General features: G+C 45.1%; 2 protein-coding genes across 2 annotated transcripts in view; one reads left to right on the top strand and one right to left on the bottom strand.

The window, feature by feature from the left end:
• The window catches only part of extl3 (exostosin-like glycosyltransferase 3), a 31983-nt gene extending 21428 nt beyond the window's left edge, over window positions 1-10555 (top strand). The window contains exons 3-6 of the mRNA XM_080831952.1: window positions 647-774; window positions 2518-2662; window positions 7425-7553; window positions 9700-10555. Coding sequence (XP_080688078.1) covers window positions 647-774; window positions 2518-2662; window positions 7425-7553; window positions 9700-9909 — 612 coding nt within the window. The 3' untranslated portion in view covers window positions 9910-10555. The remainder of the gene's footprint in view (window positions 1-646; window positions 775-2517; window positions 2663-7424; window positions 7554-9699) is intronic.
• A 3081-nt stretch (window positions 10556-13636) lies between these two features.
• On the bottom strand, window positions 13637-26946 carry ints9 (integrator complex subunit 9). The gene is made up of 17 exons (XM_080860468.1): window positions 26870-26946; window positions 26479-26606; window positions 26087-26147; window positions 25902-25964; window positions 25493-25632; window positions 25186-25272; window positions 24234-24354; window positions 23487-23621; window positions 23053-23164; window positions 22454-22634; window positions 21795-21855; window positions 21410-21581; window positions 20886-21010; window positions 20439-20606; window positions 19875-19973; window positions 18712-18849; window positions 13637-13991 (listed from the first exon to the last, which is right to left on the bottom strand). The coding sequence occupies exons 1-17, from the start codon at window positions 26876-26878 to the stop codon at window positions 13815-13817; spliced, it is 1977 nt and encodes a 658-aa protein (XP_080716594.1). The 5' UTR covers window positions 26879-26946; the 3' UTR covers window positions 13637-13814.
• Between the last annotated feature and the right edge of the window lie 161 nt (window positions 26947-27107).

Here is a 27107-nt window from a genome sequence, read left to right as displayed (position 1 = left end):
CTGCCAACAAAAAAAAGTTCTGTTCTGCCTGTGATCTGAGGACTTAGAAATGAATTGTTAATAAGGAGCCACACACCTAAGCTGCACTGTCATTTGGTCTCCCTGTCAATTAACAAGACCCACTATGTATGTACATGCCAGTTTTAAAGTACTGGCTCAGGGTCAAGAGAAAGCCAAACACATTTACGCTGTTTATTCATTTAGCACATGCTTTCATCCAAAGTGACTTGCTGTACATTCTAGGTGCACATTCTCATTAGACTATTTGCTCCCTGCTACTGGAGACCTGCTGATAAAATCAGGTTTGTTTATTTCATGCTTGCGTGATTCACAGCTGATTAGATCCTCAGCAATGGTATTTTATGGTAGGTAGCTATCGCTATTGCGATAGAGGAGTAAACAGTGAGGATGGGGCAGAGAAAGCTATAGACCTCTTTGCTGTAGATTCACATGATGTAGATGTAGTATTTCAAACACTGTGATTAAACTTGTGCACTGAGAGATGTGTCCGCAACAGAAAAACTAGTATACTTTGGAGACACCCGTGCGCACGTCCGTATTGGAGCAAAGCTGTGTTCACAGAAGCATACTTGAGCCCTTAAACAACCCCCCCTCTTACCCCGACCCCCGTCTCCCTGTCCTGCAGGTGGTGCGCACAGAAAAGAACAGCCTGAACAACCGCTTCCTCCCGTGGGACGCAGTGGAAACGGAGGCCATCTTGTCCATCGACGACGACGCTCATCTCCGCCATGACGAGATCATGTTCGGCTTCAGGTGAGGAGAATGCAGAGCTGTGGGGGTGTGCCTCTTTATCAGTGTGCATCCAAGAAGAATATCTGACAGAAATGCCGACTTCCAAACTGAAATAAGTGTTTTATGTGCTGCTGGTACCATACCCTCTGTCAACATAAGAAAGCTGTTCTGCCTATGATCTGAGGACTTGGAAATTAATTCTTAATATGGAGACACCCCCTAAGCTGCACTGTCATTTGGTGTCCCTGTCAATCAACAAGACCCACTATTAGGAAGTTCCATTTACACTGATACATAAAAAAGTAGAATATTTCTGCTTAAACATGCACAAACTAAAAACATGTTTGGTTTGATCATATTGCACTGCAGATAAGTTCCTCTCCGTTTGTGATAGTTTGTGTGGTTTCTTGATTTAGCGGAGGCAGGAGATGACTGACGAGGTCAGTCTCACAGGTTCAGAGGAAAACCTCAAGCCATCCTCAGGAATGGAAGCATTCGTACTGTAAATATTTACCCCAAAATGCTATTTTTGGGTTCTTCCTAAGCCTCGGGATTTGTTCCTGGCTTCACGTGGTGCGTGTGATTAACATGCTATGGTTGTGTTGTGTACACACCATCACACTCAGCGCTGTCTGATCCCATCTGCCCCGGAGCCTGTCCGGACACGCTGCTCACGGTCGCCGCTTCAGGAAAGGGGTCATTTGGCATAAATTATCCCCGACGTCTGGGGGGAAATCTCATCGCTCGGAATGTGGCTCCGTGGAGAGTTTACAACTGGAGTGTGAAAGGGGTGTGTGTGTGCGTGTGTGTGTGTGTAAGTGTGTGTGTGTGTGTGTGTGTGTGTGTGTGCGTGTGTGTGTCTGTGCATGTGTAAACAAGATAACACGATAACAGGATTGAGATGAAAGGTGTTTGTGTGTGAGAGAGAGAGATGAAGATAGAGCAATGTGTGTGCACTGCAGTGGGTGAAAGGGAGCCATGTTGAGCTATAACATACCTTTGGAGGGGGGGGTCTTTCAGGGGCAGTCGGGGTCAGCCGAGTCGTAGAGAGAGGAATGCTTGGCATCTCACCTGAGTGCAGCACACGTTAACAACCCCCCGCAGTTTGATGTCAGACCATATCTACTGCCTCCTCATTCCATAAGGGTTTGTGTGGAAGAGATGGAGGGAGGAAGAGAGAGTATGGCTATGTATAGACAGATACAAACAGGCTTGAACATGTTGAGTGTTTGCATTCTGTGTGTGCCTGTATATATATATGTGTGTGTGTGTGTGTGTGTGTGTGTGTGTGTGTGTGTGTGTGAACCTGTGTGTGTGTGTGTGTGTTGAATGCATCTCCTGAGCCACTCCTTGGTGGTGTGCTGGATAGTTGTTGAGTTTGCTTTAAACAGAATAGACTGGAGTCCACGATGCCTCAGGCAGCAGCACAGGCCACTTCAAAAAATCTCAATCACCAGCCAGTCGTATACTCAAGGGAACAACTGCAGTAAATGAGCTATAAACTATCTAGCTCTGTACATTCACACTGTTCTCTATCTCTCTTTCTCCCCCCACTCTCTCTCTTTCTCTTTCTGTCTGTACTACTCTCTAAATCCCATTTTCTTTTCCAACTTTTTTTTTTAAATCTCTCCCTGTCTGTCTGTGCTTCTGTCTTGATGCCTATTTCCCTATCCCCATCTTTTCCTTCCCCCGAACTCCCTCCTTTCCGCTCCTCTTCTCCACTCTCTGTTCATTTCTCTGTGTTTCTCTCTCTCTCTCTCTCAGGGTATGGCGTGAGGCCAGGGATCGTATTGTGGGTTTCCCTGGCCGCTTCCACGCATGGGATGTCAACCACCAGTCCTGGCTCTACAACTCCAACTACTCCTGCGAGCTGTCCATGGTCCTGACCGGTGCCGCCTTTTTCCACAAGGTACAGGAAATATCACTGCATGTCCAACTACCCCACCACACTCTCCTTCAGTTCGTTAGGGCTTCAGGTTTAGGATGAATCCTCACCGAGAGAGCCCTAGCCCTAGCTCCTCACCAATGGTCGCCAGGACGTTGTGCCGGACACAAAGCTAGATGCCATACTTTCCATGGCCCAGCCACATATGTGGTGGCTAGATATTCACCACCACTAAAATAGAAGACGAAGGTGGGGAGTGGTCATATTGAGTGGACCGATTCACAGTTCCTCACATGACTCAGTGATAGACTGGTGCTTACAGTCTGGCTTATCAGACGTGTCAGTTTAATGTTTGCCCCTTGTGCATTGGTAATTACAGTTTAATCTGTCCCTAAAACTCAATAAAGGAAGCTAATTCACATCGCCTGTGTAATGAGATATTTAAACTCAAACAATCCACACAAAAATCTGTCTGCAACATCTGTAGGTGGCAAAGTCCACTGCCATACACCACCTGCAGTGTGGTCAAACTTTTTCAGACAAATCTCTAGTGCCATTAAAACTCCCTATATATGCTTTTTATTTTAGCACCTTCCTAGTTTCTGCTGTGAGGTGTAGGGTACTAGAGCATTTGAGTACTTGAGCAGTGACATCAATTCTAGAGTTTTAACGTTGACATTGAGTTCTTGTTCATCACGCAATGCTAGATCTTGAGCACAGTGTCCATTTAGAACCCTTGGTTAACAAGAGGCAGATGGCGGATGATAAATGGCAATGGCAGAAAAGGGTTGTTTGGAAATCAGTTGTTTGGATGGATTTCACAAGGATAACTCTAACGTCGAGTCTGTCATATAAAAGATTGAGCTACTAGACTCAACAGATTAATGTTGATTAAAAACTGATGCAAAGTAAATCGGAGTAAATACCTCTGCAGGGACAGGTTATGTTTCCGGTGCCATTTGTCTGTAAGCAGGATTTAGAAGTAATGATGTTTATGAAACTTGTGTGGAAAGTATAGATACAGGCTAAAGAAGAACCCTTCACACTTTGGAGCGGATCCAAATCACTGGGCAGATCCACAAATTTAGCTTCACTTTGAAACACAGCATATGCCCATTGGTCTTGGGATGTCCCCGCTCTCCGAGTGCCCTTGGTAGTTTAAAAAAGGGCCCTTCTAGTTTTAATTTTGTAATCGGTTTGGCTTGAATTGATTTTCTGTCTTCGATCGAAAGTTGGTATTACTAACATTAAAATGTCGGTATCATCCATACTTGCTTTACGTAAGGTAAGACCAAGTGTTATCTTCATATCATGTCATATTAATTGAGTACTCGAGCACTCCCCCAAGAGTACTGGAGCACTCAAAGTTTTCTGGAAACGAGTACTGGATTTGAAACATGAGGCACTCAGGAAATCCCTCCTGAGGACAAACTGAAAACATATTAAGGATCCCATCTAGATCCTTTGTTTTCCTTTACTAAGGGTACCAGGGTTTTTCCTGCATAGAGAAAATGTGGGCGCGCGCCGAAGCCGTTTTGCCTAGCGCCTATGAAAAATCCCGACCGCCTAAAGGTAAAAAAAGTGCGCGATGGAAAAAAAATCTATGCGTCACGCATGCAATGCCTGTCAGGGAATAAGTTCTCAATATTATATTTCAAGAGTCCTACAGCCGAATTATCGTTCTGCTTTGATCAGTAAACGAGTTGATAAGTGTGTCTTTTTCTTGGCTGATCAACACGCAACTGTGAGTTGCGCGAATGGACAGAGCGGCCAGCTGCCAATCACTCAATCTGCGTATGCATCCTGACTGTCGGTCGGCGGTGATTTTGAGCATAACATTCCATTTTCGGTATTCATGGCTTTAAATTTAATAAAATATCTGTTATGTTGAGGACCTAATGGATTTGTCTATCCGTTTGAACGAGTAACAGTAGACTCCGGGACCTCGGGAGAGGCAGACAACCGCATTTGTTTATCAATGAAAGCTCAGCTCGTTCTGAGGAGATTTGTGTTGCATCTCGAATATAATTCAGGGCTCTCAAGTGTCAAGCATTGAGCGTGACAGTCACTAATTTTGGTCTTTAATAACGCACTCCCGCCACACATCGTATTTCTCACGCTGAAAAAAACCTCTAAGCTATTTAATGTGCCGCAGCGCGCAAACATGACCTGGCCACGCTGCCCTCACCATGGAGGAATCAAGCACGTCTCCCCGACTCCACTGTAGGACTGCCGTGAGGTGCCACTTATCAGCCTATCAAAAAAAAAGAAATGGGCTTCACAATAGCCAATCAGAAAAACCGTATCTTTTTATCTGTTGTATCTGGGTAAGATTTAATCCAGCAACCAATGAAAATAAAGCATCCTGGAATTGCGCGCAATTGATCTTCTAAAAGCTTCGTTCACCTGAGGAAACCACTAGAGCTCCGAGCATCAGTCTTCTACAAGGAGTAAGTCGTGTCCTGTTTTAATGTGACGACAAATTCACAATGGTTTGACACAAGCAATGACAACTTGACTGCAGTTAGAGACTATTTCCCAGATAATTACCATCGGTTTTTAATGAGTGTTTGTAGCCAACACACTTTTAGGCTACATCCTGCCTTTTCACTATAGCTTTGACTCTGAACTTCGTTAATAAATAAAATTCGAGTAGGCCTATTAAAGATATATGTAGGCTAAAATTACCATGAACTTGTTAAATCATTTTACCAGGGCACCAAAAGGCGGAGGGTGGAATGTTCACAGGCTGGTTGTGACCTCTGTACCTGACTTTAAAATAAAATAAATAATATTTTCCCGCAATTGAGTCCTCCTTGGTTTACACACATCAGCACTTTACCATAGCCTCAATTATTTCTGAAATGGTGAAAAAAAGTACATAAATATCTACTAATAAAGTACTAATACTAATAAAGCTGTGACGGTTAACACAGTCTGTGCGCGCGCAGCGCGCAAATTTTTTTGGGGGGGAGCACCGAAGACCCATTTCGACCCAGGAAAAACCCTGGGTACATGTGCCACCTGTCTGCTCTTTAGTGGGTCTCATTGTGGTTGAGAGGCCAGTCCCTGGAAATTGCATCTCTCATAGATGTCAAAATACTAATTTCTTTCCTCAAGCCGCCTGTAGAGCCTCATACCCTCATTCATCTCGTCACCTGTCGAGAAACCATTCTGTCTCTGTCCGCCCTCTCTCTTTCCTTCTCTCCGTTTCTCTTCTGGATGAGGTATGTTCCGTTGGCCGTAGGTGGCTGTCCTACATTTATCTTTTTCTTTTTTTTTCTCCTTTCTCTCTGCCTTTGTACTTCTCCATGTCTGATAGAAAAACCTCTCACCTGACCGTTGCCGGGCAACATGGTGAATGTGAACACCACGTTGTGAATATATAGATGGAAGAACGACTGAGCCCAGACCATGTCAACACGGGCGATAACTAAACCCTTATGGGGAATCAACATAAGGTTCCCCCAGGAAGCCCAGGGCCAAAGCAATGTATCCTGGTCCAGAGTACCTGCCTGAGGGGGCACTAAAGCATGGGTATTTGCCTCTTAAAAAGCCTCTGATTACTCTCTGTTGCAGCTTTTCAAAATCCATTCTCCCTACCTGGAGTACCTTCAAAGCCCTCTAAACCAGTCTTCCCACCTAATGTGCATCATCACGTGGGAGTGGCCATCGTCTGTTTATGTAATAATCCTGTGCAATAGGCCGCCCTTTTTTAAAATCATCCTTTTGGAACGAGCACCATTGCTGGCGTGTTTGTTAACTCTTAACAAGCCGCCACCATGGTGCTGCATCTCCTGAGATTTCACCCTCGGTTCAATTTTAAGTAAATGTCTCCATCCCTTAAAATAGGGCGTGATGGCAGTCCATCCAGTGAGCCAGATCTGAGAGTGTGTGTGTGTGTGTGTGTGTGTGTGTGTGTGTGTGTGTGTGTGTGTGTGGAGTCTATTGGCTGTTGAAGTGGCTGTGGGCTGGGGGCAGGGAAGTGGAGCTGAAGGTGGCAGCGTGAGTGAGCGCTCTAACAGACCGTGATCCTGGCTCAGGGACAAGACGTCACAAGAGCCTCCGGTGCTGATGGGTTGACAGATGGACCCCACCGAGGGACGCAGGGGTGGAGGTGGATGGAGGAGGAGGCAGTGAGGCCGGGGTGGCGAAGCATCAAGGCCCTGAAACTGACTGCAGTGCGGCAGAGGGGCCCTGTGCCATGCCGGGGCCCAGTGGGACTTCCCTACCTCTCGCTCTCTTTCTCTCTCTCGCTCTTGTTTGCTCCAGTCATAGCCAAATGGAATTCTTGTGTAGTGTTGAGCTGGGAGGTGTGCCTTTTTTTTTCTCTCCAAATGGCTTCTTTCTTTCTCTTTTTTTTTTTTTTTTTTACCTTGTATTGCAATCTCCATCTGTCTGGTTATTTATTCTTTGGTGTTTTCCACCTCCTGCCGGTTATTTCTCCCCCTCACTTACTGTTGCTCGCTATCGGTCCTTCTCAATCTCTCTTTAACTAACCCCCCTCCCCCCCTCTCTCTCTCTCTCTCTCTCTCTCTCTCTCTTTCAATCTAAAAATGTGAAAGGTTGCCTATGTTGGGTGTTCTTATGTATTGTGTGTTTTAAGGGTGCAGTATTGTAAAGGTTTTCTGCTGATTCAATAAATGAATGTCTCTTTCTCTTTTTCTCTCTTTCTTTCTTTCTTTCTCTCTTTCTTTCTTTCTCTCTCTTTCTTTCTCTCTCTCTTTCTTTCTCTCTTTCTTTCTCTCTTTCTTTCTTTCTTTCTTTCTTTCTCCTCTCTCTGCAGTACTATGCCTACCTGTACTCGTACGTGATGCCCCAGGCCATAAGGGACATGGTGGATGAGTACATCAACTGCGAGGACATCGCCATGAACTTCCTGGTCTCGCACATCACGCGGAAACCCCCCATTAAGGTCAGTGTGGGCGCCGAGCAGGCTTGGGGGAGTAACGGAATACATGGAACAGCGTTATGTAATTAGGATACATAAAAGGGTAACTGTATTCCGGTACAGTTACAAAAAGAAAAAAACACTTATAGCAAAAATTGGGATTATAAACAGGATTACAAATATATTTTAAAATACTGAACATTATACTATCATCCACAAACTGAACTAGTTCACATATCCACCCAGCAGGCCTACGGCATATTGCAAAGGGAATTCGGCAAAAAGTGTGATTATGCAAGGTATTTGTTTGTAAAAACTGTTGACAGTGAGAGAGGGTAAGAAAACTACGGGTAAGAAAAGTGGGGGCTGATCGGTTTAATTTTTATTTTCAATGGTTCATACTTTCTTCTGTGTTGTCGTAGCAGTACACGTCTTTGTCTTCAAGGTTAGACCAATGTTTTTCAGCATTTATATCCATCACAGACATCAATACGGAGAAAACCACCAATATTCAGTGGATAAGGCTGTTATTGTCTCTTTTCTGTTATCTTCATTTGCACATTTTGCATTGAGGTAATCCAAAAGTAACGGAAAGTAATCAAGTTACATTACTCTAATATTGTGATACTTGAATTAGGTTACTGAATAACATTTTTACCAGGTAATCAGTCATTGTATCAGAATACATTTTTAAAGTAATCCTCCCAACCCTGGCGCCGAGCCAGCCAATCGTGAGAACGCACACATCTGGGGGTCCCCAGAGATCTCCTGAACATACAGAGAGAGAGAGAGAGAGAGAGAGAGAGATGCACATGTGTTCAACACACACACACACACACACACACACACACACACACACACACACACACACACACACAGAGATACAGAGCACATGTATTGAGTACACATAGCCCTGAGTAGACACATCTGCTCTGCGGATTAACCTCTGCACATAATGTATGAGTTGGCAAGTTTGTTCCCAGCAGCCACTCTTTTGCCCTCTGCAAACAACAAATCTGTTGGCGCGCTTTCTCAGAAACAAGAAACGCTGCCCCGTGGCTTGAGTTTTATTGTATTCACACACAAGACTACAATTTCACTTTACAATTTCACCTCCCCACACGCCTGGCGTGGAGATCAATATGGAAATGCTCCTGCTCATTTCCATATAGCTCCTATTCAGACAACTCATGTTTTTTTTTTTTTTTCATATATTTAACAATTCTATCTCATCTAGGAGGGTTTTTTGCTGGAGGGTTTAGGTAAAGCTGTCTGGCTTTGATGTTCTACTGCTCGTCTGCGGAGGAGATGACTTTCTGTCTATTGTGTGCGCGTAATGAAATATGATGAACAAGATCTTGTGGCATTAGTCAATTAATATTTCTCATCTCCCCGTGTGGTGTCCTCCGCCTAGAAATCCATGAAAAGGATTCTTGTGTGCATTTCTATGCCATACACACATACATATATGCACACTCACACACACACACAATCCATATGGATTGTGGAGAAAAGGAAATCAATTGCTCTGGAAATCCAGAGGATGAAACTTGAATTAGATGTTCTTTGTATAAAAACGTGTTTGTGTTTTGAAGTGAAAAGCCTTGCATCCTTGTCTCTCTTTCACTCTCTCTCATCTGTCCAGTCCTTGCTAAAAGTACTCAGATAATTTATGCTAATGTTAACACAGAAATAGACCCTGCTCTTCGTGAGCAGGAGAGCAGAAACACCGTACAATGCAAATGAGGTCCAGGAAGCATTTGTTGTCTTTGTAGATGTGTGGGTTAGGGTTACAATAATGTTGATCATGTGTCTAGTCAAAGGGAACTCTCTTGGCCTCCTTCCCAACCTTTCTTTTCTGTGTCTCTCCTGCTCTCTTCACTTTTTTTTCTCTCTTCGCCCGGACAATCTATATAACTATTTCTGTACAACAGAATCACTAAAGTAATGTTCATTTGAACATGAACAGACAGACATAAACAACCCAACATGCTGCTACCCAAACTTTCTTTCTTTTGTCTCTCCTCTCGGTTTCTCTCTTCTCCCGGACAAATCTATATTACTATTACTCTATAACAGAGTCGCTAGAGCAAGGTGCAATGTAACGGACAGACATAAACGAGAACATACATGTAAGTAACACATTCTTGCTCTCTCTTCTCCCCATCAGGTGACCTCTCGCTGGACGTTCCGTTGCCCCGGGTGCCCCCAGGCGCTGTCGCACGACGACTCACACTTCCACGAGCGGCACAAGTGCATCAACTTCTTCGTGAAGGTGTATGGCTACATGCCCCTGCTCTACACGCAGTTCCGGGTGGACTCGGTGCTTTTTAAGACGCGCCTGCCCCACGACAAGACCAAGTGCTTTAAGTTCATCTAGCACGCGTGGACACTGCAGAGGAGAACCGCTGCAGTGGGTGGTGAGAGTTTTCCTTTGGTACGGAACAAAAGAGCAGGGGCGCGCATACAGGACTTAAACGTTCTACGCGAGGGACATTCACAGGACTTAAACGTTCTACGCGAGGGACGTTCACAGACTCTTTGCTTATACTGGGAACTGTTATATGGGACAAGAAAAGAAACTGCTGCCAATCAGGAAAAAAAAATTGTTATTTCGTGTTTTCTGGTTGTGTTTTGTTGCCTTCTTTTTTTCTTTTATTTTTTTCTCGTGTCCGCTTGTGTGTGTTCCCATCGGCAACCACTACAGATTTGCATTTGCACCACTTGACTCTCTTTTTTCTGGCGTAACCAAGCCAGTCAACACACTAAACGGATTGTAGAACTGACCCGACACGGACAACTGAGCATTTAAACTGACACAGCATGAGACTGTGACCTCAAATCCAGCTCACTCTGTGAGGTCAGAGGTCTGGACAGGTCTCTTCTGGGATATGCAGCAAAGGATCTTGGGAGAAAAATGAGTGCAAGGACAGATGGACAGTGGTGATGCACTCAGAACTGCTACTTTTTTTTTTTTTTTTTTAAAGGTCGTGTTATGATTTTATATATTCTACTTGTATATGAAAAAGCACTGATGATGGGTCTTACTTGGTGAAGATTATGTTTGTATGTGGTGTTTCTTCATGTGAAACGATGTGTGTGTGCCCCCCCCCCCCCCCCCCCTCCCCCCATTGCCCTCTCTTTTCCCTCACCCCACCACCTCCTCTGTTCACACCTTTCAGTATTCACTACACAGTCACTTTCAAATAGACAGAGAAATGAAGCATCCTTCCCTTACCTGCCCAGCATCATAAAGATACAAATTTCCTGTAGATATCAGGAACGTTGTTACACCTGTTCTTCTCCGGACTGAGATTTTCCTGATGTGTTGTCATGACTGCTTCAGAGCCCAGCATTCCAGCATTCTTAACCTAGAGTTGCACAAGCTTAAGAAGAAGAAGGAGGAGGAGGAGGAGGGGCTCAAGCGTGGAGGGGACATGGGGAGGGAAAAAAAGAAAGAAACACGCTGCCAGAATCTCATTTCTTCTCCTCCATTTCCCCATTTGACAAGACAGCCGGTAATGTAATGAAATGAAGAATGTCAACCAGATTTAGACACTGAAGGTAATTTGGCTTATGTACCATCCTCCCCTCCCCACAAGTTCTCTCTCTTGTCTTTTCCACTAAACATCAACTCTTTGCAGAGCCTCTTTCCCTGCCTCTCTCTATCCCTCTCTCTCTCTCGTTCTCCCACATCTCCCTACCTGTATTATCTAACTGGACAGGTACTGGTACTGCTGATGCTGTAAATGCCACTGATGAGATTCTCTATGGTTAAGAGTGGGGAGGTGGTGGGGGTTGTTCCCCTCTATAAACACAGTCCAACCCTCTCCCCTCCCTAATTCTCCCCGCCCTCCCTGGCCCATTCATCAGCTCTAAAGCTAGTCCCCCCCCCCCCCCCCCCCCCCAGGACGGTTTTCTAAAAGAGTTTAATTTCACCCATGACTCGCCAGATCGGCGGCGCCCTGCCCTCTGAAGAGGAAGTGGTTTGATGGCTTCGGCCTCTGGTTCTGTGAAGTTGTTGGGTTTCAGATGCAGTAAGATCTTGTATTTTGGTTAAGTTTGTTTAACATCATGTGGAAAGTGTGGTTGATGTAGTTCCTGTCAATCAACTCTTCATTTCTCATGTACATTAATTGATAAAGGCAGTGTCCTTGGCCATACATCCTAAGACTTGTAGCGCTAAGGGGTCAACACAATGTAACAATTGGACTTGCTAATTATTTAGCCACCGTTTCAGGTCAAAGAATAAGATTTGCTTTTAATGCAAGATCAGTGGATGACCCAAATGCCCCCACCTCACCCCCATCACTGACTGGAAAGCAGGATGTATTGTCGTGTTTGCGTCTTCAGAATGGAACCCCCAAAATAACTATACTGCAAATAACTGTACTGCAAAGAGGGTAAAGTTAGATACAAAAAAAAACAATGGGCCCCTTAACTCCCAGTAGAAATGTTTTACCTGAACTGCATTTACCCTGTCTTCATGTACTGTACCTTGCTGAGAAACAAAGATAGCTAGGTCATCCTCCCACTCCCCCTTCCCCAACACCTCATTTGCCCCGAGGGAAACAGTGGCACAGCTGGTTCTTTACAGCACCCCCCTCCCCCTCCTCCAAACACACAGTCACACAGTCCCACACACTCACCCACCCTTCCCACTACTGCTACACAAACAGGTCCAGTCCTGGAAAAATACACACAGGTAATAATAAAATAACTGATCATGGAACGCGTGCCCAAGTAAAACATTAAAGTCCTCCATATTGTTTAAAAAAAATTATGTGTGTTGAATTTGTAATTTGTCTCGCAATCGAACAGAAAATATCCGTTGATGTGTATTGACCGCTATCTGTTGAGGTCTATTGACTGCGAACTCAAATGAAAACATTGAAAGCTGACAGCATGACTGGCTATAATTTTAATAAATTCTTTTTTTAATTTATTTATTGATAAATCAGTCTCTTTTACGTCGGTTGTCGATGGAAAAACACTGTCGTCAGTTCTTTGGTGTGGCTGTGGCACTACGGAGCTAAGAGAGGGAGAAGACGAAGGAATGAGCGAGAGAGAGGGAAAGAAACTCGGTGTTGAGCCTGAACATACTGACATCATTCAAAGAGAAGGCTGTGCTGCCTACCACACCCCTCGATGAAGGCCAGAGAGTCCCAGAGCTGGTCAGCTTGCTCCCAGCACTCGGAGAGGGGAAAGGACATTCAGAATTTGCAGGCTATGTCCGACCTTCAACCAAAGCTAAAGTAGCCTACTAGGCCTACTACCAGCAGTCTTACATTCTACTATTATCATGGCTAGCCTCTGCGGCTGTTAGTGATGTTACGGTCCCATAATGGCCCCAAGAGAGCTTTTTGATGGATCCAGTCAATCGTGAAGGACCCCATGAAATGGCCAATATCTACAGCTGGGGTGTCGCTTGTGGCTCATTCACCATGGTTTCGGTTATCAGGGACCTTGAAGTCCGAGAGGCCATATGCCTCATAACATGTCAGTGAGGTGTAGGCCCTCAACGCCCCTCCGCATGGATTTAAATGGGATGGGGGGGGGCTCTGTCAACAAGAGACCATTTGCATTTATCCAAGATGACTTCTGGGACTTTAAGTCTGATGATTCCGTCAACGTTAACTGGTTAATATTGTAGAGAAGGCTATATAGACCCGGCGTACTTTCATGTAGATGAGCGCGCACAATTTAGACTTAATTAGACCAGTTTGCAAATACTGCTTCACTGGTTCAACTGTTGTCTCTGTGTAGGCTACTTAAAGTCTCTGGGTCCCACCTTTACCAGCCAGTTACTGCCAAACACACTGTTAAAGAAATAAAGCATTTAAACAGCCTTTTCTACGTGCGTACATTGCTTTCCATCTGTGGTCGGAGAACAACTTTACTGTCTCAATTCTGCCCTCTGCTGGTGAAATCTAAGCATGACTAACAGGCCAAAAAACTCCCTTCAAAATAAAGTTCTCAACAACCTATTCTCACTACAGCCAATATAGTTACACCAAAAGACCAAACGTGTTTTGTTTTGTTTTTTATTACAAGAGGATACACAGTATTTTCTTCTATACAATGGCCTGTAAAAAGGGGGAAACATACACAGGATCCTTTCCTAAAACATGTACCTTACATGGCATAATAAGAAATTAGAGAGACCAACACAGTTGTGAAACAGACAGGGGTATCCTTGGTGCCCTTGGTCCGGACCTGGTCAGTAGCGGACCTCACACGATCCGAAACGGCACTAATGTCCCTTTGCAGAGGTTTTTAGAGGTTCTAGAACTTTTGCAGGAAACGCAGCACCAGGTCTCGTAGAGCGGTGCGTAGCGGCTCGTTGTTGTCGCAGACGATGTGCGTGCCGTCCTCCTCCAGCTGGATGAGAGCGTCCTCTGCCTGGAGATGCAGGATGTGCCCATCTGGGGTCTCCTCCACCTTGACCTCCACAATGCCATGCTTTGAAAAGAGGAAGGGGGGGGTGAAGGTGTTGGTTTTCATTTAGTGTGTATTCTCTGCTCTTGCCTCCCCCCAGCGGCTTGCAAACCCCACCTCAAAGCACATCATGCACAGCAGTGTTATGGCGCAAAGAAAATATCGTATGGTTATCCTCCATCTGCACTTCTTTTTACAGCCGTTCTCTCCCCACCAAAATCACAAAACATCACAGCTCTGTCTGGTTTAATCTCAACATGTAACTCGTTTGACGCTTAGCTAGCACAACAACCTTCACTCTCTCCTCTGTAGTTGTCAAGAGGCAGTAGTTTTAAATTGAGAACACATTACGACCACTTACTCCCCGCATTCCATTACTACCTCCCTTAATGCCGCCGAACAATCTGCACATCCTTCCGTTCCGCCATTCTTAGAGAAGTCTCGTCTGTTCAGCACTCAGAATCACTCTTCCCATGTGCATTACGCCCTTTCTTCTCCTCTTCCTACGGAACAATTAATTTCACTGTCTGACTTAGCGGCACAAAAATCCCTAACTGGATTCTCCAGACGGAGGGGGTTGGTAGCAGGGAATTGAGTGGTGGCGGGGGACGCTTTCCAGGGCTGCGCGCCCCTCGTTACCCCCGGAGTTAATGTCTTTAGTGAGCCGTCTGATAATAAATGATTCCCCCGCTCTCTTTTTACAGTGGCCTGGAGTGCCTCAGTCTCAGTGCTGCTGTTCTCCACTGCAGCAGTGAAAGAGGCTTTTAGCGCAGAGGAGGCTTAAGGCTTAAGGGCCCAGGTGTTTCTAAGGTGAGAACCAAACACTCTTGAGGTTTAAAAAGGTTAATGGTCTAACGTAGAGCTGTTCAAATATTGAGGCAAAAACTCTTGAGGGTTATTCATGAATGAAAATAACCTCGAATGGCGACAAAATACCGGAGATAGGAGGGTAAGACCAGAACCCAAAATTGAGACGTCTAAACATCATGGGGAAACGTCCGTGAATCTGAATGCAGTAAGAGCAGGTCTGCGCATGCTTTGGAACTAGTTGGACACAGGGATTTGCATTTCTTCATCATAAAACATTCTTGTTTCAACAAGAATCCACAAAACTTCCCAAATGTTTTTGCACAGCAATACCATTTTCATACCTTTAAGGTTTACATTACAACGTCCACAATCCACGGTAGAGGCATGGTAATGAATGACTACCTAGAACAATCTTATTTAGTAGCTATAGCCTCTTCCTCACAGCTGCTGAACAGAACAAGAACTGTTAAGGGGCATCATAGTCCAAACCTCTTTTCTTATTGAACATCCTGGGATGTCTTGCATGAGTGACTTTTCTCACATGTTCACCAAAGGACACACCCTTGGAACGCACACCCCTTTAAACCTATTCTGAAAGACACGGGGTCGGGGGGGGGGGGGTCATCCTGGTTTTGGGCTGCATATGTGTTATGGGCCTGGACATTAAACCACGGCGGGCAAAGAATGTAAGAGCAGACTGACGCAGGAGTGAATTAAGAACAGAACGGGCGGAGACAAATGTAATTTCCTCTTCACTTTAACCCAATCAGGATACTGGGGCATTACTCACCGGGGCACGCAAATGTGAGACATCTCAGAATGAAAGAGTTGATTTTCCTGAAGTGAGGAAAACTAGGAATGGCCTTAAAGTCCTTATAGCCACTGACCAGCTAGGCGAATCCTGTGCATTCAGGCAAATCCTGTGCTGTCAGGCAAATCCTGAGCATGTACATATGACTGGTGAAAGAGTGTTGCTGCCCAAAGAGGTTTCCACAATTTCTAAATAAAAGAGCCAAAGGGTTCACACCTTTTCCCACCATCTGCTGTGAATGCACAAATAATGTATTTACTAAACACATGAAAAAGCTAAATAATTTTGCTGAGAAGGGGAGTATAATAGCGGTCAGTCTGGCCTTTCTATTAGACCCAATGAAAAGACCCAGTACATTTATGTGTGGCTTCACACTTTCATATGCGCAGTAGTGTTTCATGACTTATCGCCCCCCCCTCCCCCAATGCAGACACACCCTGAGAGAGGTAAGGGGAGCTAGTGGCTGGGAATGACTGCACAGAGTCATGAAACCTACAAAGAGAAAGAAGGAAAGCGAGAAAAGGAAGAAGAAGAAAGGGAGAGAGACGAGGAAGAAGGGGAGAGAGAGAGAGCGAGAGAGCGACTTTCTAAAAAAAAGGCCTGCTCATGGTTCTGAGGCTAAGGCCTGCTCATGGTTCTGAGGCTAAGGCCTGCTCATGGTTCTGAGGCTAAGGCCTGCTCATGGTTCTGAGGCTAAGGCCTGCTCATGGTTCTGAGACTAAGGCCTGCTCATGGTTCTGAGACTAAGGCCTGCTCATGGTTCTGAGGCTAAAGCCTGCTCATGGTTCTGAGACTAAGGCCTGCTCATGGTTCTGAGACTAAAGCCTGCTCATGGTTCTGAGACTAAAGCCTGCTCATGGTTCTGAGGCTAAGGCCGTAATGTGTGAAACAAATAGAATCCTGCTTGCAGTTCAGCCTCCTATTAACTTTTAAACATGTGCTTCTACTGCATAACAGGAACCTGTCCAACTGCTTCAAACAAGTAGTCATGGAGAGAGTGTTTCCTTGTAGGTTGGTCCTGCAGCAGAGATGAGCTTATAGTAAAACATAAAACAAAGCCTGTCTGTCTCTCTCATATAGATATATAGACACACACACACACACTCATTTACTCTACTCAAACATATGCTACGGGGCGAAGAGAGAGAAAGTTTAATTTGACTTTCAGTCTGCTCTGCTGCAGAAGAAAGCAGGAGCGAAGTGGGGAGGAAGAAGAAAAAGAAGAAGAAGAAGAAGAAGAAGGAGAAGAGTTCCTCTCTCCTCCCTCCACCAGCATGAGTATGCAGAGAGGGCTGGAAACTTCTCCACCCTGATGAGGAAGGAAGGGAAAGTGCTGCGCTGGCAATAAAACTACCCCCTTCAAAGGGCATCTAATTAACGCCACGCAGGGGTAACCTTGGGACGGGCAGCAGCAGCAAGTGCGTCAGTGTGTGTGATTAAAGCGTGAGGCCCCTTCTGTGTGAGTGAGAAAAAGAGTGTGTGTGTGTGTGTGTGTGTGTGTGTGTGTGTGTGTGTGTGTGTGTGTGTGTGTGTGTTCATGATTTGTGATTACACACTCAAATGATTAGACACTCTCCCAATCACTCATGACTGTGAGTTTGGATGTGTGTGTGTGTGTGTGTGTGTGTGTGACCGAGAGAGAGAGAGAGAGAGAGTGAGAGAAGGGGAGGGAGACAGAAAAATCATGACTGTGTGTGTGAGAGAGAGCAAATATGAGATTTGGAGTGTGTGTGTGTGTGTGTGTGTGTGTGTTGACTAAGTCTAGAACTCCTGAAGTGCGGGCAGAGGTAATGTGTGTGTGTGTGTGTGTGTGTGTGTGAGAGAGAGAGAGTTGAGCACCTCTAAGTACTGCTGTGTGGCTCCAGCATCCAATTTTCTGCATCCTTTAAAAAAAATGGCTGCATGAGGGGGTAAAAAAAACAAAACAGTGGGAAGCATTTTACTTCCTGTTTAATTAGTGTTTGATCAATACTCCGAGTGCGACCGTGGCAACCGGCCAGATCAAGGCTGGTGGGACAAGAGAGGAAAATTAAGAGTCCTGTTTGAAATGCTGCTGCACTCAGTCTACTCGGAGACATTATTCTCACTTTTACTTTTCCTCCAAAGCTCCTTCACTTAGGATCACCCCCTCATTCATCTTAGCCTTAGCCTTCTATGGTGTTCATTTTTCAACGTGAACGGCGCTCCTTCATTAAGCCTGAGCAAAAGGTTGTTTGGTATGAGTGTGTGTTATTTTAACTATGTTTTCACGTTAAGCAGGACATTTCAGATCAGAGAGCTTATTCACTGGATGCTACAAATACTATTGTATGATGGGAAATGCATTTAGGCAAACATGTGTAAATGTGTGTGTGTGTGTGTGGGGTGGGGTGGGGGGGGGTGGGGGGGGGGGGGGTTTGGGTGCGTATCTGTCTGTGTGTGTGTATGTGTATAAAACCCACTGATTATGTCCTGCATCTTGTATCACCCAAATGGTGGTTCATTGAATAACCTACGTCATTTTTGTACCGTGCAGTTATTTCACCTCTGGCGACATGCTACTGCACTTTTCTTGTCCATCAGAATAGCAACTGAGAAAACCGAAGAGGAATATTCATGCTCCATTCACCCATGGCATTGTATTCCAGAGCAAGGTTATAGAGGTATGACACTGTGTGTACCATCATCAAAAGTGACACAAAGTGGTATGCACTCCCATACAGACCTCTTCTCTTACCCTCTAGGCCAGGGGTGGGCAAGTAATTTCCCCAAGGGGCCACATGAGATAGCGGGACTGTTGTGGAGGACTGGACCAAAAGGCTGAACTCAATTCAGCATAAAAATGGTCAGGTTTGCCCAGACGACCAATACACATGGCACACACACACATACACACGAGAGCAAGCTTGCAATGCAATAGTATAAGTATTCAAATTAATAGTAATATCAATTTTTATTGTTTAACGCTTGATTCCTAATTTACCATTGACCTCCACGGGCCGGTCATGGACAGCCAAAGGCCAAATGCTTCCCGCTGCCACACTCAAAAACACACACCGCAAGGATAGATAGCATCTCATTGACTGCAGCTGTGACTAGACTCATCTGACTGCGCTGTGATTGGCTGTCTGTGCTGCCACTCACCTTGTGTAGGGCGGCCAGGAAGGCCTCAAGGGGCACGGCTCCGCTCAGGAGAGGCTTGGGGGCGAGGCACTCGGGGGGCTCCTCCTGGACACGCTTCCGCTTCTTGGTGGGGGGCGCCGGGGCCGGCTTTGGTACGGGCTGCACACAGACACAAACACACACACAGTAAGATAGAAACACAGCCCACACAGACACAAACAGTTAAATACAAACACAGCCCACACAGACACACAGAGTAAGATACAAACACAGCCCACACAGACACACACAGTCAAATACAAACACAGCCCACAGACACACACAGTAAGATACAAACACAGCCCACACAGACACACACAGTAAGATACAAACACAGCCCACACAGACACACAGAGTAAGATACAAACACAGCCCACACAGACACACACAGTAAGATACAAACACAGCCCACACAGACACACACAGTAAGATACAAACACAGCCCACACAGACACACACAGTTAAATACAAACATGGCCTACACAGAGACAGGCAATCCCTCCAAACACATAGACTATGCAGGGAGACAAATTAGACTCACTGCCTCCACAGCAACAAACAAAGTCAAATATTCAGATATGAACACCACTAGTGACAGGGTTGGACAGAGATACAAAAATACAGACGCAGAATCTATGATAGCATACGTGATTAGAGAGAAAGAGAACATCAGGAGATAGTGAGAGCCGCTAACACATGCAATTCCTGGTGCTGACTGAGACAGATATGTATGACTGTGCTCAAGTGTACAACACACACACACACACACACACACACACACACACACACACACACACAAACACACACACACACACACACACACACACACACACACACAAACACACACACAAACACACAAACACACACACTTTAGGAACCAAGTTACAGAAATCAAGATCAAAGGTTGGCAGGAAGAAAATGTAGTATTTGTTCATTAGATGCATTATGTATGAGGCTGCATTAGGGGCAGGGAGCATAAAGACGGATGGTTAAGGATGCAGAGTATGCAGAGTCACAGAGTGAAGACACACACACACATACACACAAACACAGTGCTGACTCACGCAGGCACAAAGCAATCAATCTTAGCAAAAACCCATCGAACACAGACACATATACACACACACACAAAAAAACACACCCACCTGAAGGACGTGCTTGTTGTCCTTGGAATGCAAAACTGCCGATACAGTTGCCACGGAGACGCCCGGTTTAATCTCGCTGGGCACCAGGGACTTGGCAAGCTGTTTGGAGGGCGGGAGGGGGGGAGGGGGTTAAAGCTTTGGGAAATGTACCCATGAGCCACTACCGATTTGGGCAGAATGGAGAAGCGATGTCCTTGGTATAAGCTCAATAACTCAATAATCCTGCCCGGCATTAATATGGCCCATACACCACCCACTGCTAACCCTGCGGAACTCACAGAAATCTGTATGCCCAGTACGGAGCAGTGTGGACAGGCCACACAACTTTGTCTCGCACTCTGTTTTCACCTCTCCTCCCTATATTCGACCTCTCTTTCCTGGTTCAATTTCTAGTTTTCTCTCCATTTATTTGTCTATCTCTCTGATTCTCTCTGTCCATCTCTCTCTCTCTCTCTCTATCTCCATCCTTCTCTGTCTCACTCCAGCGCTCTCTCTCTCCATCTCTCTCACTCCATCTCTGTCTCTCCATCTCTCTCTCTCTCGCTCTCCATCTCTCTCTCTCACCTCAGGCAGTATCTGGATGCGTTCATATCTCCTCCTGAAGGGCAGGCCCAGTACGCCGCAGCGGCGGTAGGACATGGGTGGCGGCTGCAGCTCCAGCATCAGGTCCGAGCGGTGGGACTGAGAAGGGGGGGGCTGAGTGTACTGCTCCGGACACACCACATGCAGAGGCTACAGAGATAGAGAGAGAAGGGTGGGAGAGAGAGAGAGAGAGAAAGAGAGTAAGGAGAGAGTGTGCGAGAAACAAAGAAATATGCACTGAGAGTATAAGTGAAAAGGGCATAACGTGTGACAGGTTTTAAAGGACACAAGGGGAGCGAGGAGAGAGGAATAGAGATATATAACAGCATCAGTAACTGAAAGACTGAATGAAACCAGTTCTTATTGGGTCTGTCCTACTCTGTATTCCCAGCAGGTGAATCGGGGGTTAAGGAGCCAGAGGGGACCTACCTGCACCTCCTTCAGCAGCTTGGACACCTGGTGGAAGTTGAGGCGCGTGTCGATGGGGCAGTACACACACTTCATGGCCAGAGGCTGGTAGGGGGCCAGTGCATCCAAATACGAGAAGTCTGGCTCTGTGACGATCGACAAGAGAACACACACACACACACACACACACACACACACACACACACACACACACACACACACACACACACACACACACACACACACACAAACACACACACACACAAAAAAAGAGTACAGTTTAACATAGAACATGAATGTTGGCAACCCACCCCGCCCACCCAACACGAAACACACGCACGCATGCACGCACACACCAATACTCCTTGTACCGATTGAACCAGTTTTCTAGACAGTCCTGAAAACTTTGTTAAAGATCTTACTGTCAACTGTAACTAAGGATGTTGCTGTGGACTGTAACTAGGGATGTTGCTGTGGACTGTAACTACGGATATTGCTGTTGACTGTAACTACAGATGTTGCTGTGAACGGTTGTAAGTGCTGACCGGTGAAGATGATGGTGTTGAGGCCGGACTTGCCCCACAGCTCCATGAAGTGGACCACGTCACCGAAGCGCAGGGACGGGTGGCCTGTGAACACCACGCACGGCTGCCGGAACTCACTGCTGAAGTCGCCGTGGATGCTGGGGTAGTGCTTCAGCTTGTTGGTCTGGACCAGCTGGGCATAAGTCATAAAGTGAGAGTGAGATAGGTGTGTCTGTGCGTGTCTGTGCGTGTCTGTGCGTGTTTTCTTAGAAGAAGCATACATAGGGAACCAACGTTGAAGACGGAGAAAGTGACAGACATCAGAGGATAGAGGGCTCAGTTGAGGTATATACAGAGAGAGAGAAGAAGAAAGGCTGGTGTGTGAACAGGGATGAGAGTGGTTTACCTCTGCATGGGGGAAGGGTGGCTCAGGGAGGTAAACTTTAGACTGCTTATTCTGACAGAGCCTGAAAAACAGCATCAGATAGATATATATATATATATATATAGATAGATAGAGAAAGAGAGAATATGAGAGGCAAACAGACAGAGCGTTCCATTCTCAATTAGCACATGGTCATACATTCCTGACAGTAAATTCTGTCAAGTCCCTAACTGCAACAAACTTCTCCACGAGAGCTGCCCCACCTCGACATTGTGCCCATTTTTCATCACTGTGCGTGGAGCACATGGGCGTCCTACCCAAAGGGGAGGACAGTGTGACGGAGTGCCGGCATTACAATTGCGCGCGCGCTCTGAATGCTATACCACGAGCCTTGCTCTTCGTCGTCGAGGTCAGGGTGCGGGTTTGGTACAACTGGGTTCGAGGCCAGATGAGGTGACTGCTCTCTCCCTTCGCTACAGTCAGCATAGAGCTACAACTGATCTCTGACGGAGGGAAGACCATCTCAAACAAGGAATGAATGCAAAAAAATTAATTAATATTGAATTATTCGGTGAATATGAACCCTATATATAAATATAAACCCTAAAAAAATATGTATTAGTTGGAGAGTCTACTGTGGAGCTTAATAAGTGAGACCCATGGATCTCCGTGGTGCTCACCACTCGGCGAAGATCTGGGAGAACTCGAGTGAGCTGTTAGCGACGGGCGAGATGAAGTAGAAGGGCGCGGTGCCGAGGTTGGCAGAGTCCATGAACTGGTAGAGGCACTCCAGCAGGTCGTAAATCACCCCCGAGGAGTGGCAGGGCACCAGCACATTACCACCAGCACGGATGGTCATGGCTGAGAGAGAGAGAGAGAGAGAGAGAGAAAGAGATCGAGAGAGACTTTTACAAAAACCTGTATTGAACCACCATGATCAATGATGGATCAAGTACACCTTAAAAAAGGCTACTATCTAGCCACACCTCAACTACACCAATACCATAGGGGGTCACTTCAATAATGAATTAGCAGGTTACCATTATCATCGACTGAACTCAGACCCTTGTTTAAACACCATTTCATGTGCGAGAGAGAAGGAAAACGGGAGACAGGGAAAAGACAGAGACAATGTGGAAGGGACGAAGAGAGGGAGGAGGAGAGAAGAAGGCAGAGGGTGAAAACATCCAGGGATAGGCACAAGAACGAGGCAGAAAAAAAGGTAAGAAGTAGGGGAAGAGGAAAGAAGAATGAGAAGAATTCTCAGAAGGTCGCTCACCCAGGTTACTGCAGAACTCTCCCAGCATGCCGTCTGGGTTGGCCGTGGGGATCTGTGTTAGGCCTGTTAGAATGAGCACGTCACTGTTCTTCAAAGAGCTCTGGTCCATTGGCTAGAAAAACAACAACAACAAACACACATATATTTTATAAACATACTGAGAGATAGAGATACTCTGCATTTGCAAGGCTGTGTGTAAAGATATGGATGGCCGTGGACAAGCAGATGTGCATAAAATGTGCATGAAAAGAATGCTTGACAATAGAGGTTGGACAGAATTGAGAGCGGTATATAATTGTACATTCTGCAAATTCCTACATTCAAAGAGCAAAGAAAGGACCGATTTAATTACAAGGTTGTGTTTTCGGACACATGGAAAAATGTAAAATTCATGTAAAATTCCTCAGTGGAAGAATCAGATGGGAGGGCTTCACCTGAGGATGTGTGGTGAGGAGAGATGATCCCGACACATATGACACTTTCTCGTAATGTGATTGGATGATCCAGTTGGAGCTGCCCAATGAATAGCCAGAGCTTAGGGGTGTGACCTGCACTGCTCCGAACAGCTCCTGGAGTGACCGAAGTAGAAACATAAGATAGAGATATCAGGCTTCATGAAACCCATAACTCAAGATTCACAAGTAAATGCTACTTCACCTCAAGCTACCTCACAGTTTATGATGAGCTTGTGAATTAAGTAAGAGAAGAGCTAGGCATCCATTAAGAAGTATAAGTCACAGGAGTGATCCCCTTTTGTTTTTACATTAATTCATTTAGCAGATCAAATATCCAAGAGTAAATGACACACAAATAGCTGTTCAGCTCAGTTGTACCAGCTTTGTAGGCCAAGCATTAATGCAAGGCAGCTCTCTCATGAGTGTTCATAACGACTTTCATAACGAGTATTCATAACAGCAGCGTCTACAGATAATTTGAACACAACACTCCACAGCCAGTTTCCCCGTGAGTGTCAGAGCGCACGTTCAGCACCAATCATCTAGTAATCTGAGACATACAGAATGGCATTTCCTTCAACACATGGGAGATCTTTCAGCGGTTTGGCTGTGCAGTGGTGTCTGTGACGCCTAACAAAGCCACGCTCCTGTTGGTTTCTATTGACAGCAGGACAGCGAAAATGTGAAATAGGAAGAGGTAAAGAGAAGGAGAGGCTGCTCACACACCACTTTCTGGGAGTAGCCCACCAGCTGTACCCTGCTGAGGGCCGAGTTCACCTCCTGCATGCTGTAGCATCGCTTCCATGCCCACACGTCCTGGGCGTCCTTCAGAGGAGCGGGGAGCAGTCTAGTTCACACACACACACACACACACACACACACACACACACAAACACACATAAGCCCTATTCAGACAGAATTACTTTACTTGGGAAATTGGAGTCTGACTTAAGCACTTTTGCCACACCCAAAAATCATTGTGTAGATTGATTGCATACTTGGATATGACATTTCCATATCTTGGTAGCTAATATCAAGCTAGTTTGGTAAGCAGACTGGATGTATAGTGCAGAGAGATGACAATCATCATGCCATGCATGACGAAACTGCCTCCTTGAATGCCTTCATATTTCAGAAAACCCCCCACAACAAAACTATCTTTCCACACCTCACCATGTAAAACTAATCCTGTCTGAACAGGGCCATACAAACATATAACCACACAGTTTGATCAAAACCCCTATTTCCAAGGTTTTTGTGTGTGTGTGTGTGTGATGTGCCCTTGTTTTAATTTAATGCTCAACGGGTCTCCATTTCCAAGTACATTTCCAGAGACATTGTGAGTGACGGTCAAACTCTACCCAACATCAGCTGACAACGTTGGGTTTCAGATTACAATGAGAACAGAAATCTGTCGCTTCATCACATGACCCACAATGGAACTGCAACCATAACAAACTGAGTTCTAGTATGATGGATTTTTCATTTCAAATCAAGGTTTTTTTTTTATTTGGCTTTTGTCAATATCTCAATAGTTTCTCTCATACTCCCTTGACAGTAATACTTTCCACTCTAGCCTCCGTCTTTAGCAGATCAGTCATGGTTCAGGTCCGGGTTATGTGATACATTCATAGTGAGCTGTCGTTTTACGTGCCGCTCACAAGAAGCGCTCAGTTACCTTTGAATTTCCTTGTTCTTCCAGCAGGTGGCAGAATGAGCCTTGGGCACTCGCTCCATGAAGTTGACCAGCTCCTCCATCAGTAACCTGCAAAGACAACCACAATAATCACAGCAACTATAAAGAAGAAGAAGAACCATCGGCAAAGATCAGAAAACTCATGGGGGAAAGAATATATTTCCATGCGCAATTCAGTGGCAGAGATAAAGGCAAAGAAAGAGCTTAATAAATAATTAGATAGATAGATGGAGAAATAGCGAAAGTGATGCAAGAGACCTATGCATTCCCCTGTCTCTCACCCCCATACCTGCCAATTTGTAGAGTGGGTTCTGTGGCATAGACTGTTCCGGTGAAGCCTGTGTGTTCTGTGATGTAGGGCAAGGCCATCATACAGTGGTAGTTGGAGATCAGGATCACGTCTATGGTGGACAGGTCCAGAAGCTCTTTCTACAGATGGAGACAAATAAACATCTGAACTCAACCAAGGCCATGCACCAGAACCTCAGCAAACTAAGTCTGTCAAAAAGAACAAATAATCTTATAAAGCTTTCCGTCTTGAAATATAACAGTTAAGGTTACGGTCAGTAAATATAACCAGATTTAAAGAAATCCTTACACTATGTAGATACATCAAATACATGTTAAACACAGAAATACATAATATATGCAATTTGATTTTAAAAAGCCTGATAGAAAAATATGTTCCATTATGTTACCTCTGGAAGACAGAACTCTGGTTGAGAATCAACAAAAACTCTCCCTGCGCATTCCTTTAGTTCCTAAAATCAGAGAAGTAAAGTACACATGATTCACCTAGGGTTAGCACCTTCCATAATTTTTGAAGGCCATCATACAGTGGTAGTAAATTCTGTCATATTTGGTAAATCTCTAGATGACTTACTTTCTCAAGGTTTATCGCACCATCTTTGGACACCCAGCCTGGTAGTTTGGAGAGCCGCTGGCTGCATTTAAAAAAAGCAAATAAGAAAATAATTCTTCTTATAAGCCCTTACTGGTTTTATACACAGATGTTGAAAGCAGTTATAGTTAAAATGTATACAAATGTATCTAGAATCACAATCATACATACATTACAGTTAAAATTCCATATACATAAGATATATATAGGTATGTTCACTCTATGCATTATGATCTGATTGAGGTTTTCTAGTCTTTCGCGGGTTTTTTGTTCGTTTGTTTGTTTTCTACCTTGACAACAAAACCTAAAGCACATATAACCATAGCCTAAGACTGATGTACACAAAACACTGAGCCTTGGTAGGGCCACCTCACCTGTGGACCAGCGGGAGAGGCAAGAACTGAAGGACAGATGTTGTGTCAAGCCCACAATCCAGCATGATGGTAGTCGACTTAAACTTGAGGACATTGCAAGGCAACGTTGGATGTCCAGACAGACAATACTGCAGAGTGAATAATACAGCAGCAATTACGACCCATACGTTCACGCTTGACAGCGATGCTATGACTACTGCAGTGTTGCAATGAGCACTGAAGATGTGGTAGCATACGTTTCAGCATGTATGGTTAGCTTGCTAGCTCACAAAGTTAAACCACACACTGCCAGACGTAACTTGGAAACATGTTTTTCAGTGACATATGGGCAAAACGTGGACATTCGAATACACACGAACCGCACAAATGGAGGCAGCTGCGTAGAACTCACCAGTTTCATTTTTATTCGTTAACTGTAACTGTTTAGCTCAACTTCATTGTCAAAATCCTCTGGTTTCTTTTTTCTTCTTCTTCTTCTTCTTCGTATCAACTGGACGTGAGTTCCACATGTAAGTACATTGTGGCCTCCTAGTGGTAAGGAGTTTGGAAGAGGAGTCAATTACATTCTAAAGAATGTGAGACGTTGTTCACAAAAAAGTGTAATGTCGATCTTATGACGTTTATTTAAT

Source organism: Sprattus sprattus, assembly GCF_963457725.1.
Source record: "Sprattus sprattus genome assembly, chromosome: 2".
Lineage (NCBI taxonomy): Eukaryota > Metazoa > Chordata > Actinopteri > Clupeiformes > Clupeidae > Sprattus > Sprattus sprattus.
This window is presented reverse-complemented; position numbering and strand designations above follow the sequence as displayed.